Source organism: Prosopis cineraria, unplaced genomic scaffold (assembly GCF_029017545.1).
Source record: "Prosopis cineraria cultivar Desert tree isolate PC_DT_omini unplaced genomic scaffold, ASM2901754v1 PC5, whole genome shotgun sequence".
Lineage (NCBI taxonomy): Eukaryota > Viridiplantae > Streptophyta > Magnoliopsida > Fabales > Fabaceae > Prosopis > Prosopis cineraria.
Genome location: NW_026555336.1, coordinates 31,828,635 through 31,843,178, shown reverse-complemented (window position 1 = coordinate 31,843,178; position 14,544 = coordinate 31,828,635). Strand labels below are relative to the sequence as shown.

The 14,544-nt window shown below is 29.8% G+C and overlaps 1 protein-coding gene across 2 annotated transcripts; it reads right to left on the bottom strand.

Annotated features, from left to right (window-relative positions):
• Positions 1–884: 884 nt before the first annotated feature.
• Positions 885–6,604, bottom strand: LOC129310686 (uncharacterized). Of its 2 annotated transcripts, none has more exons than XM_054952602.1 (3): positions 5,539–6,604; positions 5,146–5,235; positions 885–1,698 (listed from the first exon to the last, which is right to left on the bottom strand). In XM_054952602.1, exon 3 carries the CDS (start codon positions 1,686–1,688, stop codon positions 1,116–1,118), a length of 573 nt encoding a protein of 190 aa, XP_054808577.1. In that variant the 5' UTR covers positions 1,689–1,698; positions 5,146–5,235; positions 5,539–6,604; the 3' UTR covers positions 885–1,115. The 2 variants fall into 2 exon arrangements, with proteins under 2 accessions (XP_054808577.1, XP_054808578.1); XM_054952603.1 differs by having other exon boundaries at positions 5,172–5,235.
• Positions 6,605–14,544: the final 7,940 nt, after the last annotated feature.

The window sequence follows — 14,544 nt, the reverse complement described above, 5'->3', positions numbered from 1 at the left end:
AATAAAGATAAACATAAAAAAATGTCATGTAAATAGGATTAAAATTATTGTAGTTAAGATGCAACAATTCCACACAACTCATCAGTTTAATGTTATTTTTAATTCAAAATTGTAAAACAATAGATCTTTTATTAGAGTTACTTGTACTTATTTAGTTTCGTTTGTCATTGTTGGAGATTTTTTTAAAATTATTTACTTATATTTGATCTAGAATCCCTCAATCATATATGAATCGAGTGTATGCTTTATGTTCTTTCTTTTCTTTTCTCTTAGTGATAATCCATTCACAAGATCTCGCTTCCAGCCACTTTGGCAACTGTTTTCATATTATTTATTTTCTGTTCAATTCTCAGCTCTGTATTACCATTAAGTTTGGAAGAGTTTGATATTACTTTTTGATTAAAAAAATCCCAAGTCCAATTCTAATAACAAAATACGTGTTTTTATTGCACCTCTGTATTTGCATGTGTGAACCTACGCTTGAATTTGTGTAGAAGCTTCACCATCCAAACGAGAAATCGAAGAAAGTGGTAGATATATAGCAACAAATTCTAGCTCGCATAGCGCAACTTTACCATATTTCTTCTATATCCATTTCACGTATGATCTACATACTTAAGTAAGTCTCAGGAAGTAGTGGACATCCACAAGATATATAAAACTAATGAAAACCAATCAACTAATCAGGCAAATTCTCACTGTTGATAGACCCGTGAAGAGAGATGAGTCTTGCTAAAATTGTTGATAAACCTAAAATTATACCAATAATTAATTTGCATTTAACTTCACCGACTTTATATGCTATCAACTTTAAAGGGGCTATTCTTTACTGAATTTAATTTTGTGTTCAAATAAATTATCAAGGAGGAGGACGAGAGGATGTATAGATGCAATACAAGTTGCTTAGGGCACAGCTTTGAATATATATATATATATATATGGTGGAGCATATACAGTAACGAATCCAGACTTATCAACATGGGGGGCAAAAACTAATTTTCACACTTTTTACAAAAACAAAAAAAAAAATACAAAGGAGCATTGCCCTTGCCCCCTGTGCATATATATAAATATATGGCTATAGATGCGATCCTAGCTAGGGCTTGTTCGCCTTGTCAGGATCTGTCTCTTTGGGGGCCGCTATATTCGCCTTGTTCTTCCTGATGTTGTTGATGACGTTGACAAAAACAGAAGGAAACGTGGATATAGAGAGGAAGAAACAGGCAATGGGTATTTCTCAAAACGATTCCATTGAAGATGAAAGCAAAAGCAAGACAGAGGCTAACCACGCCCAGGTAGATGGCGATGGTGTTGTGGGAATCAAGACTGCTAGCAGTTATTAGACCTGTCAAGATGGGCACAAGCAACCCTAGCATAACCTTTACAAGATCTTGACTTTCAATTATCTCCAACACTGGGTGGGTCGGGTAGGCCTCAGCAGACTGCGGGCTGGGTTCTGGACTTTGGATATGAACTTGGTGGTTTTGAGTTGTGGGAGAAGAAGGGGCAGGTTCAGATAGAGGAGAATCGTATGGGAATGAAGGGATAGAGTTGGATGAGTCAGAAGGCAATAGTAGCTTCAACTCACTCTCTGCTCCTCCTTCTTTAGTCTCCTTAAAAGGATTGTTTTCAACACTAATCATAACCATTTCCGTGGATTCCCCATCACAAGACTCAGAGGAAGACATTGCGAGAGAACTGATGAACAGGTGAAGGTTTCTATTCAGTGTCGCTCTAGCTATATTTATAATGAAGTAGTGAGAGATGTGGAATAACCCTAGATTACTCACTACTAGGGAAAAATCAAGGTCATTTGTTACTTCAAAAAATAAGTATTAAAATAACCAATGAAATATGACTCATATATTTAAATAAAGATAGTTGTGAATTTAAGTAATGTTACGCATGAATTAATTAATAAAAAGTCAATTATAAATTGATAGATAATTTTATAAATTTAAGGATAGTCACTTATAAATTTTATTATAAATGTCAATAGTAAAGTTCTGAAAATTTAATTGGTAAATAAATAAATAGTATCATGAATTTATGGGTTACTTTTGATTTAAGGGCAATTAATTGTAAATTTAAAAAATTTTAATTGTAAATATATATGGAACGTCTCAGCTGTAAATGAATATAAATAGTTTAAATTTTAATTGTAAATAAATTATTTAAGAACTCTCTCATATTTTTACATATTCATTCACAATTTACTTTTCATAAATTCACATATAACAAAAGGTCTTCCTTAAATTCATAAGTGACCATACATATATTCATAAAATTATTTAATTTGATGTGGTAATATTTTTGTAATTAATTATAAGGGAATATGTTGCTCAAAAAAAAAAAAATTGTAGGTGATTATTGCAACATTGTGATGACATGTGGCAACATCATGATGATGATGTCATGATGATGATGAAGATGATCTGTAATGGAATAAGTCAATAAGCCTAAGGAACCATCCAGATGGATTTCGATCTTCCAGGAGTCAGCGGCAAACAAGATTCCAAATTGACACTTCCTCCCGTCTTTTTTATAAGGACTTTTCATCTACAGTTAACTTTGTTAAAACTTAAAAGTTAAATCTGTACTTTTTAACAAATCTATATTATATTTCTGGCAAAAAAATCTATATTATACAAAAAAAATCCATGTATGTAAAGAAATCTTGTTAAAAGTAAGTTTTAAATTTAACTTCGTCCAATTATTAAAACTTTCCAAAGGGCCTTTAATAAACTTCATGAAAAAAAAAAATTGTGGACGTGGTGTCTCTTTTCTTAAAAATAATTAAAGTTAAGCCGTTAAGGTAAGAAGGTTAATAAACTCGGCTTTACAATAAAGAAGATAATATGCTTTAGCAAACCCAAGTACAAGTAGATTGATCCCGTCTATTCTAGCCCATGATGAGCCCCAATGATTCGGACTCTAGCTAGTCAGTTTAAGGAAATGTTTGCAAAATCCAAATCCAAATATATATTAAAATAAATCAATTTGAATTTACACAGTCATAAACAATGTGAGACTGCTATTAGATTTTTTAAATGTAGGGAAGGGGAGGCCACATCGAGATAGAACAAAAATAGACAATGAGCAGCAGAAGCATACTGCATTTTAAATCAAATTGCAGAAAAGAAGAGAAATACAAGGCCAGAGAGGAGAAGTAGACATAGACCAAGAGAAATGATTCGACAAAATACTAAGCTGCTTCTATATTTATTAAAATAAAATTATAAAAAAATTAACATTAAATTAGACAATTCAAATTAAATATGTAAACTAATGATAAATATATTTATTTATAAAATTTTATTTTAATAAAAGTAAAATAAAAATCCAAATCTAAATTAAAAGTTTAAATATAGACGGTCCTCTCTATTTTAAATTATTATTATTATGGGATAATACGGTTTGCAGAATCAGGCTGCTAGGCAGTGAAGACGGAGCCCATTGGGCTCATGCCTTGTAAGCCAAGACCAAGGCATGAGCCCATTAGGATAGAAGGTGATTTAAAGGACAGCCAAGACCAAGGCTTAAAGGGCGATCCGACTGACCGACAGAGACTGAGTGATGGAAAGCTGGAATGAGAGGCTAGGAGCTATTGATCTAGGGTTAAATTATTGTCGTTAATCATTTTCACTTAAAACTCATTACATCAACCATAACTTCGTACGACTCTCTCCCTAGATTCTTACTCGCCTGAAACTCAGTCCTAATCTTTCAATGTTTAATGATTGTGTCCTTTTTCTCGGTTCTCCTTTTAGCTGGGGATGTATAAATACTTTTTTCACTTCTATTTATTTAAAAAAACTGTATTACACAATTTAAAAAAAATTAATTAATTATATTAATTGTATTTAAAAATAAAAAAATTAAATTAGAATACTTTTTATTAATTATATTAATTAAGTATTCATTAATTATCTCTTATGATTATGAATGATAAAATTATGAGAAATAATTTAAAAAATTTAAAATAAATATTTTATTGAAAAATGTGATTTTGTTTACATTAAAAAAAGAAGTTAAAAGTAATTGTTTCTCTTACATGTAAAAATGGAGGGAGTAAATGTTTTTCGGGTTGCTCCAACTGCTGATCACCGTTAACATCCACAAAAGATCCTTTTGAATTATCTCACGTGGTAGACAAATCTAGTATCAATGTTCTCATAAATGAGTTTCAACGTGCCACTAATTCTTCAATATGATTCAAATCCATGTGTTTTGTTCCAAGTACAAAAGAGTGGTTAGTTTTTTTTTTTTTTTTGGATATCACAAGATGATAAAGAAGATGAGGACAACACAAGGGAATGATGAGAAGTATGAGAACCCCTTAAACAAGCCCTGATCAATTCTGGAAATATTTTTTTGATGAATATTTAATTTAAATAATATATTAAATCACCTTTTTCCTTTATAAAAAATATAGTTCCTACTATTCTATCTCTTATGCTAATTCATTATCTAATGTATCGTTTATATAGACGTGAGATTTGATGTGGCACTTACATGGATTGACTTATGGAGGATGAGGACAAATTTTATTGATAGTGAAAAAAATTTGAGATTGAATTATAAGTAAGTCAAAAATTTTAAGAATTGAGTTACAATAAATAATTATTGAAGGATTGAGCAATTAAATGATTAATTTTTCTATTATTGTTTGAACTATTTCATAGCGTCCTTTTCCTTTAAAAAAAGGGAGTCTCACTTGTCCTCAAGAGATTTTTTTAAAATTAATGGTGCTAATTAATTATTGTCAACAAGTATGCTTTATATAAATTTCAGCAAAAAAAAATGAAAAAAAATCATGGCTTGAACTATACTTGAACCAAATTGACCTAAACCAATTAAGTAAAAATCGCATGTATTAAACTTAGTGGAACCGATTGGTTTTTGTCAAAAATTGAACCTATATATACTCTAAGCTAGAATGAGATGTTTGCAGCTACCAATCTAGGGTTATTTTTTCCTTACCCAACTATTGTGTGGCCCATGCATCAAACAAATTGACAAAAAATATAGAAACAAGTGATGTAATATTTTTCACAACTTATGAATATTGTGATTTATTAAAAAATCATAAATAAATAAACATGTAAATATAGGTTTTAGTGTGAAGAGGAAATCCAAATTTACCATATTTGAGTCTTTTTTTCACGCACCTTGACCTTGGCTAGAATCAGACGATCACTGACACAATTGTTCTTTAGAAATGTTCCTGTCAAGCTACACACATAATAAAAAAGGATTTACTTATGCTTTATCTCCTTAGTCATCAAAATGATATAATGAAAAATAATAAAAATGAGATAGAAAGCTTTATTGGATAGATTTCATGGTGAGCCATCATAACAATTAACCATAATAACAACTATCATATTTAAAGCAGAGTGAATAGAAGAAATAAATAGCATTCTTGCTTTTTTGGCTGCAAAAATTTTTAAGAGAGAAATCAATCAAGGGGCAAAATTGTCAAAACATATAAAATTCATTAATTGAGACAAGGTGATATTGGCAAAAAGAACTCACTATTTTCTCCCACCGGGAAGGACAGATCCAAAGCAACGCACATGTATTTTTCCATTGGGTCCCCCCTAGGTAGTAGAATAAATCAATAAATACAAGATTTACAGTAGTAAATGGAATAAAAATTATATTAAAAAAATTCAAACAAATTACATGTGTATTTGAGCAAACAAATACCAATGAAAAATAAAGGGAAAGGTGAAGGGGTTGCTAATTATAGACCCATTACAACCAAACAAAGTTCAGAAATTAAACAATGATCATGAAAAATAGAGTAAGGATTGGGTTAATTTTGAGAGATATGAATAACGTTAAGAATAGAACGGAGATTGAGTCGAGAGAGAGATAAATTGAGACTGTGATCAATGGAAGGAAAATCTCAGTAAGAGAGATGCATGAGGCGTGGTTGTTTATGGCTTGTGACTTGGGGACTTCGAAACTTGACTTTGATGGCGCGGTTGACATCATCTTAACATCGGACAAGGATGAAATTCAAAAGGCCAAGTGTGCTTGCAAATGAAATTGAGGAATCCATGCTTGAAGGCAGATGGAGAATGGAATGGCATACAATATCAGATTGTGACTTGTGAGGGAAGCTTTCATGGCAGGGTGAAAGTTGTTGGAATAAAAGTTTAATTTATGATTCAAATAAAGGTTAGATAGGATAGGTAAAAAAATCCAGGAATAAATTGAAAAAAAAAATATTTAAGATAATAAGAGAAAAAAAAAAAAAAAAAGAGGCGAGAAGAGGTTATCTTGACAGCCGTAGAGATATCACGAATGGAGGGGGAAACAGAATGAGAGTCGACGGAGAAGTCGTCGGAATGGGCGGTATTCTGGGCACTGAAGGCGGAGCTGTCGTCCACAGAAGACTTGTCTTCACGGCTGCTCGGACATACTCCATTTGGATTTCGGGCTAGAAAGAACCAACCAACCGCAAGTGAGTAAAATGGTGTGCAAGGAGGACCGACTCTTTTATTCGCATTTTTTTTTTTTTGGGGGTTTGGAAAACCATGAAGGGAGGGAAGGGACGAGGGAGAAAACGAGGTTGGGAGTTTGGTGAAGCATTGAACGTGGACTCCGAGCGTCAATCCTTCCTCTTTTCCGCTTTTCCATTTACTTTTCCTCTCTCCCCCGGTCTCCAAGCGCGTTCCGTTTTGCCCGGTCAGATTAAAAATATAGATTTTTTTTATTTTATATTTATTATAAAAAAAGCATACATATATTATGGACGATCTGAATTTAATATTAAATTTTTAAGAATTTTTATTTTAGTAAAAAATGTTATTAAAAAATAAAAAATTAAACTGATACTTTAAAAAAGTTTTAGTAAATTTATAATTTAAAAATTTTAAATTTAAATTGTTCAGAATAGATATAAATAGTTAATTTGTAAAAATTATAAAAATATTTAATATTGAATTGAAACCATTCAGGTTAGACTTACAATATATATATTGATAATAAAATAGATTTATTAAAATTTATATTTTTATTTTAAGAAATATAAAAATAAAATCTGCAAATTTAAACCGCGTAGTTTCTTTATTGCTCATGAGGTGATGGCGGCACCGAAACCGGACGCGTCTCCCTACAAGTTTAACGTGGATGGCACAACGGTTAACAGGGAGGGAAAATGACAATTAGATTCTATAAGAATATTAACAGTAATTACAAACCCTAAATTATTAAAATTTTAATAACAAATCATGATTCTTAATTATAATAAATTATTTTTTATTAATTGACTTGATATTTACTTTCAGTTTTATTTATAGGATAGAGAGAAAAAATTTTTTTTGACTTTATTTATAAATCACGTTATTAAATTTTTATCACAAATTTTTTCTTTCACTCTTCATTAAATGTTGGAGAGAAAAAATATATTATTGAAGCATAAATATTTAATAGGACCAAATTTAAGAACTTATTAAATTTTAAAACATAGTTAATAAGTTTTAAAGTTTTTATTTATATTAGTAAAATATGTTAGAAGTGATTTACAAATAGGATCAAAGGAGTACAATAAACTTTGGTAAATTCTTAACAAACACTAAAAATATTTTTAACTATCTTTTGTTAATTTTATGAGCGATATTAAAAAATTATAAGTGATTAGGTTCCAATTTACAACTTGCTTTAGTAAATTTTTAACTAAAATTATAAATAATCTCAAGTGTATTTTATATATTTTTCAAGTGATTTATTTATATATTGACAGTAAAAAAATAAAAAATGATTAGCCCGTGACTTACAACCAACTTTTGTAAATTTCTAACTAATGTTACAAATAATCTTAAATATATTTACTTAATTTTTTAAATAATTTATTTGTATATTGATAGCAAAAAAAATCAAGATTCAAAATTAATTCTTATAAATTATTAGCTAATGTACAAATAAACTAGATTTTCTAGTTAACTATTTATATTTTTTTAATTGTGAGTAATGATTATTGATATTTCAATAATTTAAAGTCTATAATTATTATTAATATTTTTATGGGGTTCCTAATTATCATTTTCCCTGGCAATAATCACATACTTAGAAAATTGTTTTCCGCCGCCGTCAACATATATACTAACTCACATTTTTTTTTGTCCCAAAAAAGAATACACTGGATCACATTTTGGACAATAATTCTAGCTCACATTTTCCCGGTAAAACATGCTTGTTTACTTAATCATTTCGTGGACCTTGCACTAATTCTTTGCTTTTGTAGTCATTCATAGTGGGGTTCTTATTTATATATGAAAAAATTCACATTAAAAAAAATCTATATAAATAAAGAGTTAAAGAGTATTTTTGTTTTTAAATTATATTATAAGGAGCATAGTTATTCTAAACAATTCACTGATGGAGATGTTGCAGCCGCGTTAAAATTATTGCAATGTCGACCTCGCACTAACACATCGATGCTAACAATTAATTTCATATTAACTGTTGTTAAAAACACTTTTGTCCCTAAATTATTTAAGATGGAGTTATTATTGCTCTAAATTTTAATATTGTGGAGCAATTTTAGTACTTCCATTCTTTTTAAATTGAAACACGAAGCATTATGTTTGAGGTTATGCCATATTACTTACATATTCATTAATAAAAGAATTGTCTACATGTACTAACGTTCAACACACAATATCAACTAGATATTCATTAGTTTAAATTAGTATTATCTAAAATTATATTACTTTTCTTTGGATAAGTCCAGGTTCAAGGGCAAGAAAAATTATGTTACTATTTAAGTATGCTATTGAGAAAAATACTTATAAAATGCCATTTCCTGTATGTTTAATATGTGACTTATTAATGTCGAAATATCATTTATGTATAATATAAAAAATGTGGATTTACATAAATCTCATTGATTGATTTAATTTATGCATTGTGATAAGTCAACATCATGTTCAAGCTACTAAATCATATTAGTGGAGCCAATACTTAAAAATAAGAAAAATTAAAATTAATATATATATATATATATATATTTAAAGTTTCATACATTTTAAAAGGTGAAATATATAACACCTACTCCCTCCGATCCACTTCATTAATTATTTTTTAAAAAATAAAACAACCTATTTTATAAATTATTGAATTGATAACAATATTTTATTTTATATAAAATGTTTAAGCTGTCCTTAAAAAATAAGGGAGGAGTAATAAAAAAATAATATCATATAATATATTTATTTTTTATATTTTTATTATATTAATATTGATAAAGTTAATAAAAATAATTTATAAATAAAAATTAAAGAAGTATATATAATATAAAAAAGTTTTAAAAATTGAGAGGACGTGGACCGTGCCTTTCTCTCACCGCCACTGCTTATTGTAGACTTCGATTGCTTTTTTTTTTTTTTTTTTTGCAGAGACTTTGATTGATTCTGTGTTTTTTGTAATCAACCAATAAATCATTTTGCGGAGTTTGACTGATTCGTTGTTTTCATAACCATTGACGGCGATGATTGGGGTGTCTGTGTGTACATAAAACAAAAGTGTTTCTTTATACTCACATTATTTAAAAATATAAAAAAATAAATATTTAAAATATAAAATATTTTTAATTTTTTAACCCATAATTACTGTCTTTTTTCAAAAAAAAATCCTTACTGATTATAATTTTATACTTATTATAGAATATTTAATAAAAATAAATATAAAAAAATTAATTTAAAATAAATAATTAATTTAGTGAGATAAAATTTAATTAAAAATATTTTATACATTTAAAACAGAAGGTGTATATTTTGAAAGTTTTGTGGTAATTTCTTATGACATGATATGAGGAGCGTGTCAGCTGGTGCAATCTAAAATTGTATTAATTTCTTTTCTAATATATTAATGTCTGATTTAAACTTTCGACGACTTGTTTAAATGCCTCCATCAAGCCAACTTCTATGATAAATTCATTTCATTGATGTTAACAAATAATAATAATAAAATTAGCTGAGAAAAGGAAAAAGATGGGCTAGCATTTTCTTTATTAATCTCGTGAAGATCAAAAACATTTTTTGGCCAAAACTGAACCTGCTAATTATAACTTTAGACAATATGTTTTGAGAAAAATATTATTATTAATTAAAATTATTATTCACACTAAATATGAAAAACTTTAATTTAAAGAGGGAGTTTTTCAGAAATGGAGAAAATAATTACGGGGAAATATCTAATTAATTGGAGACGAAGATAAAACAATTATTATATAATAAGGCATCAGAGTAGAAAAGACGGGGAGATTTGTCGTTGGCAGAAAGCAGTCACATCTATTAAAGTCTGTTTCTATAATAAAATTAAGCGTTCAATGTTACATGAGAGGTGCAGCGAGCGACCCAGAAAAAGACTTAATTCATTGGGAATAATACAGTTCTGTCCCACAAAATATATTTTATTATTAAATTTTTTTATAAAATTCATAAAATACTTTAAAATTTTAAATGTTGTATATTTATAACTTAGCTAAGTTATAAATGTTTGTTGTTCAATTATAAATGCCTATTTGACAAGTTATAAAAGGTAAGATTTGAAATTTAAAAATATTTTATGAATTTTATAAGATTTTTTAATAATAAAATCTCTTTTACAGGACCTAATTATAATTCTCCTTAATTCATTCTAAAATAAAACTGATTAAGACACATTACCAACCATTTTGTTTTTTGACCCACCATTCAAACCCTTGGGACAGATTCTCCAATTTTGTATATATTAATTGTTATAAGAGGTTAACTATGGTTACTTTTAACATTTCTTTAATTTCAATGATCCTTCTACAGCCATAGGTTCTTAACTTGCTGGCCTTGAATAAATCGGTATGTGTGAGCTTCTGATGTAAATATTGTTGAACTTTCTGATCAATTACTGGTTGATGTTATACTATCAATTTTATGTGATTTAGTCCTAACTTGGTTTATCTCTTCAATTTTGAACAAATTTTTTAAAAAATGTCTCTTGAGAAATCAACATGGTTTGCAAAACTGGATTGGACTCACTGCAAAAAAAGTAATTTTTGGCAGTAATTTTTAACAGTAACAAAAAAAAAAGTAATCATCAAAGGTAGACTTTTGACGGCAACAATTAGAAATCGTCGCTAAAAATAAACCTTTGGCGATGACATTTAATTTTTACCACTAAAGGCCCTTTTTCAATGGTGATATTTAATTGTTGTAACTAAAAATTACTTTTAATGACAATAAATTACCGCTGTTAAAAATATTTTTATAAAAAATAATTAAAAAATTAAAGATAATTTATGTAATTATTTTAGCGGCGATTCAATGTCGCCACCAAAAGTTTTTTTTTTTAAAAAACTTACTAGTAATTAAGTCACATTTTCTGTTCTTATTTGAAGTTCTTCCTTAATCTATTGTCATGGGTCGAGATGCGTAGCTGTTTCAAAGTACTACTCAAAGTTGTTGAGATGGTTTGCCCTCTGGGTTTCTGTCATCAAGTCGCCAGAATAGAACATTAGAAGAGACACCGATCTTAGGATGCAGCAAAAATGAAAGGAGATCAACCGAGCAACAAGACTCCGATCATTGAAGTCTCGGTCTTATCAGTGACAGTAGCAGCAATTTTGTCACTCACTCAACTTCCTTACACCAAGGTGCAAGGAAACCCAGTCCCAACTATTCTGTTCAGCCACAGCAATCCCTCCTTGTTCCATGCTTTTGTATTGTCTCTCAACTTTGCTTTCTTCGGTTCTCTCAATTCCCTCACTCTCCGCCACTCATATCCCAGACTTGCCAACGCTTCTCTGCTTCTTTCTCTCTTCTCCACCGCCGCCTGGGCCGCCGTTCTCCTCTACCTTACCCTTCCTATCTTCATCACTTGTGTCAGATCCTTCTGATAGATAGATCCTAGGACCCGCCTCCAGTAACAAGACATGCTCAATGGGAGAGGGTGGTCAGTATAATTAAGTATGGATATAAAATCAGCACACCGTAAAGCTTCTATGTGACTGATATACCTCTCTGTGTTTGCGTACATGTATGTATACACGTTTATATAAACATGCTCTTAATTTCTTGAAATATGAATAGGTTTGGTAGGATTTCAGTATGTAGGAAATTGTCCTTCAGAACTGTATAATCCGAATTAATGTTTGTGAGCACAATCGGTGTTGAAGTTAACACAAGTATTTGCATCTCAGGAGACATATATATGTTGATGAGTAGCACCTCAATCCCATCTCTGTGTTTGTGTATAACTGTGTATGTATGCACAGAATATGCTCTTTAATATGAATAAGTTTGGCGATGTATGTGTTATGGAGCAAACATAGCTATATCCCTTCTGCAAAAACAAATATTCCAAGAGACACAGTATACAGAAAGATGTATGAAAAGATCGATCTCCACAAATTTATTGCTGTACTCTGAAATTAACCTGCTATATAAGTGAATGAGATTAAATATATGTATTAATTACCTATTAAACCAGCAAAATATCAGCTGAAGAATCAACGAGAAGAGAGAAGCAGAAGAAAATAAAAGCAAAACTCGCTAATTAAAATTGTCGCATATCCAATCACAAGGTAAAATTTATTAGTGTGTGAAACGCAAGCGGATCGGAGTTTCGTGATGATTTGAATCTAATTCCTTCACATTGAGGTACGTTGGAGTCCGTTTAATTCCATGGAATTTATTATTTCTTCAGACTTGTCTGCTCTCGACCTCATTGATGATCTGGCGTCGAATCGTGCATCTCTAGGCAGGTTCTGTTGATCAAGGATTGTGGTAGTGGCATGATCTGTGAAAACGGCACATGGATCTTGGCTTCTCTGGTTCTTTAGGAAATGTTTGTGGTTATGACCCTCCCGGCATCGTGGCGCTCTTCCGGATCATCTCCTCATCCCTTCTCTCCTTTTCTTCTCCTCATGCTCGTCTTCACCCTTAAACAACAAAATGAATGATCCAAATTTATTTGTTTTATAAAATAATTATCATGTTATATAAAAATAAAAATAAATTTAAATTATTAAAATTTGACCTGCACAGTTTACAATTGTATGCTATTATTAAATTTTTTATTTGTTTTATTACAATTATAAATCATGCAGATTAACTTTTAATAGTTTAAAATTATTTATTTATTTTTTAATATAATATTATAATGATTGTTTTATAAAATAATTGAATCTCAGCCCTTAATTTTTTAATGTAACAAAAGGTGGAGATGGGGATGAGGAGAAGAAAAGGGAAGAAGGAATGAGGAGAGGATCTCCCCCGTGTTCTTAGATGGAGGGAAGGGGAGAGCTTTTAAGATATCTTATTTGGTTTGATTAGAGGGGAGGGGAGGGGAAGAGTTTTTAATGATTCTTTGTTTGGTTTAGGAGGGGAGGGGAGGGGAGGTAAGGTAATAATTAAATTACCATTATACCCTTGTACAATAATATATATTTTTTAACATTTTATCACACAAATTTATTTTACATATAAACTCAAATTGTATAATTTTTTTTAAAATTACCCTAATCTTGTCAATTTTTTTTACTTCTTCACCCCAAATAAGTAAACTAAATAATACTATTAAAAATCTTATTAGTAAATTAATCTAAATATTAAACAATACTTTGTGAAAAAAATCAATGAAACTAATGATTTTATACCCTCAATAATTGCACAAGACAATACTAATTCTTAATAACAATTAAGCAACAATTATCATCATTAATAACAAAATATATTAGGCAATAGCATCTAATATATTGATCATGCTTAAAAACCACATTTTGACATCTAGCTAACAAAATATACAAAAATTATCAATAAAAGTCATCATCTAATTAGAACTATAAAACATCCTCATTATCACATCCTTCTGTACTGGTGTTTGACATTGAGTTGCTGCTCTAAGTCTATCATTATCAGCCATAAGAAACCAATATATGTCAGGTAATCTTGCAGCATCAATCCCACACTCTTCAAGCATTTTCCAAATTTCTTCACCTGACAATTGTGGTACCTTCTTGAAACTTTGTCCTATCATTACATTTCCTTATTGAATTGCCTCAACCACAGCTAACACTGCTCCCGTCAACTCATTTAGACTAGCCTCCTTCTCCTTGGACACCATATTTATCTTCTTACTACATGCACTATTAATAGTGGGTGAGTGCTCTTGATCAAGTGAGTTTTCTTATCCTGGTGGGTTTTCTTGTCCATCAAACTCAACATTAATTGTGGCTCTATTTCGTGAGACAATATTGTTAATGTCATTAACAGTTTCAGTGACTTCTTTTTGAGAACGACGTCTCTTTCTCCACTCATGGGCTGTCTCACCCTCATCTCCATTAGCTCTATCTACTCCATATAATATCATCATTTTTTCATAGTTTGGAAAAGGAATAGTTCTCCATAATGTTGCTTTAGGTTTAGCTTGAAACAAGTAAAATTACAAAAACAATTCATTGCAAATGCACACTTTTCCATTTTCAAAGAATAATATAATCAATGCATATGTAAAAAATTTACCTCAATTAATACATCCCAAACTTCAGGCTCA

Excerpts from the sequence above, each read along its gene's own strand:
- LOC129310686 (XM_054952602.1), bottom strand. The coding sequence starts at position 1,688 with ATGTCTTCCTCTGAGTCTTGTGATGGGGAATCCACGGAAATGGTTATG.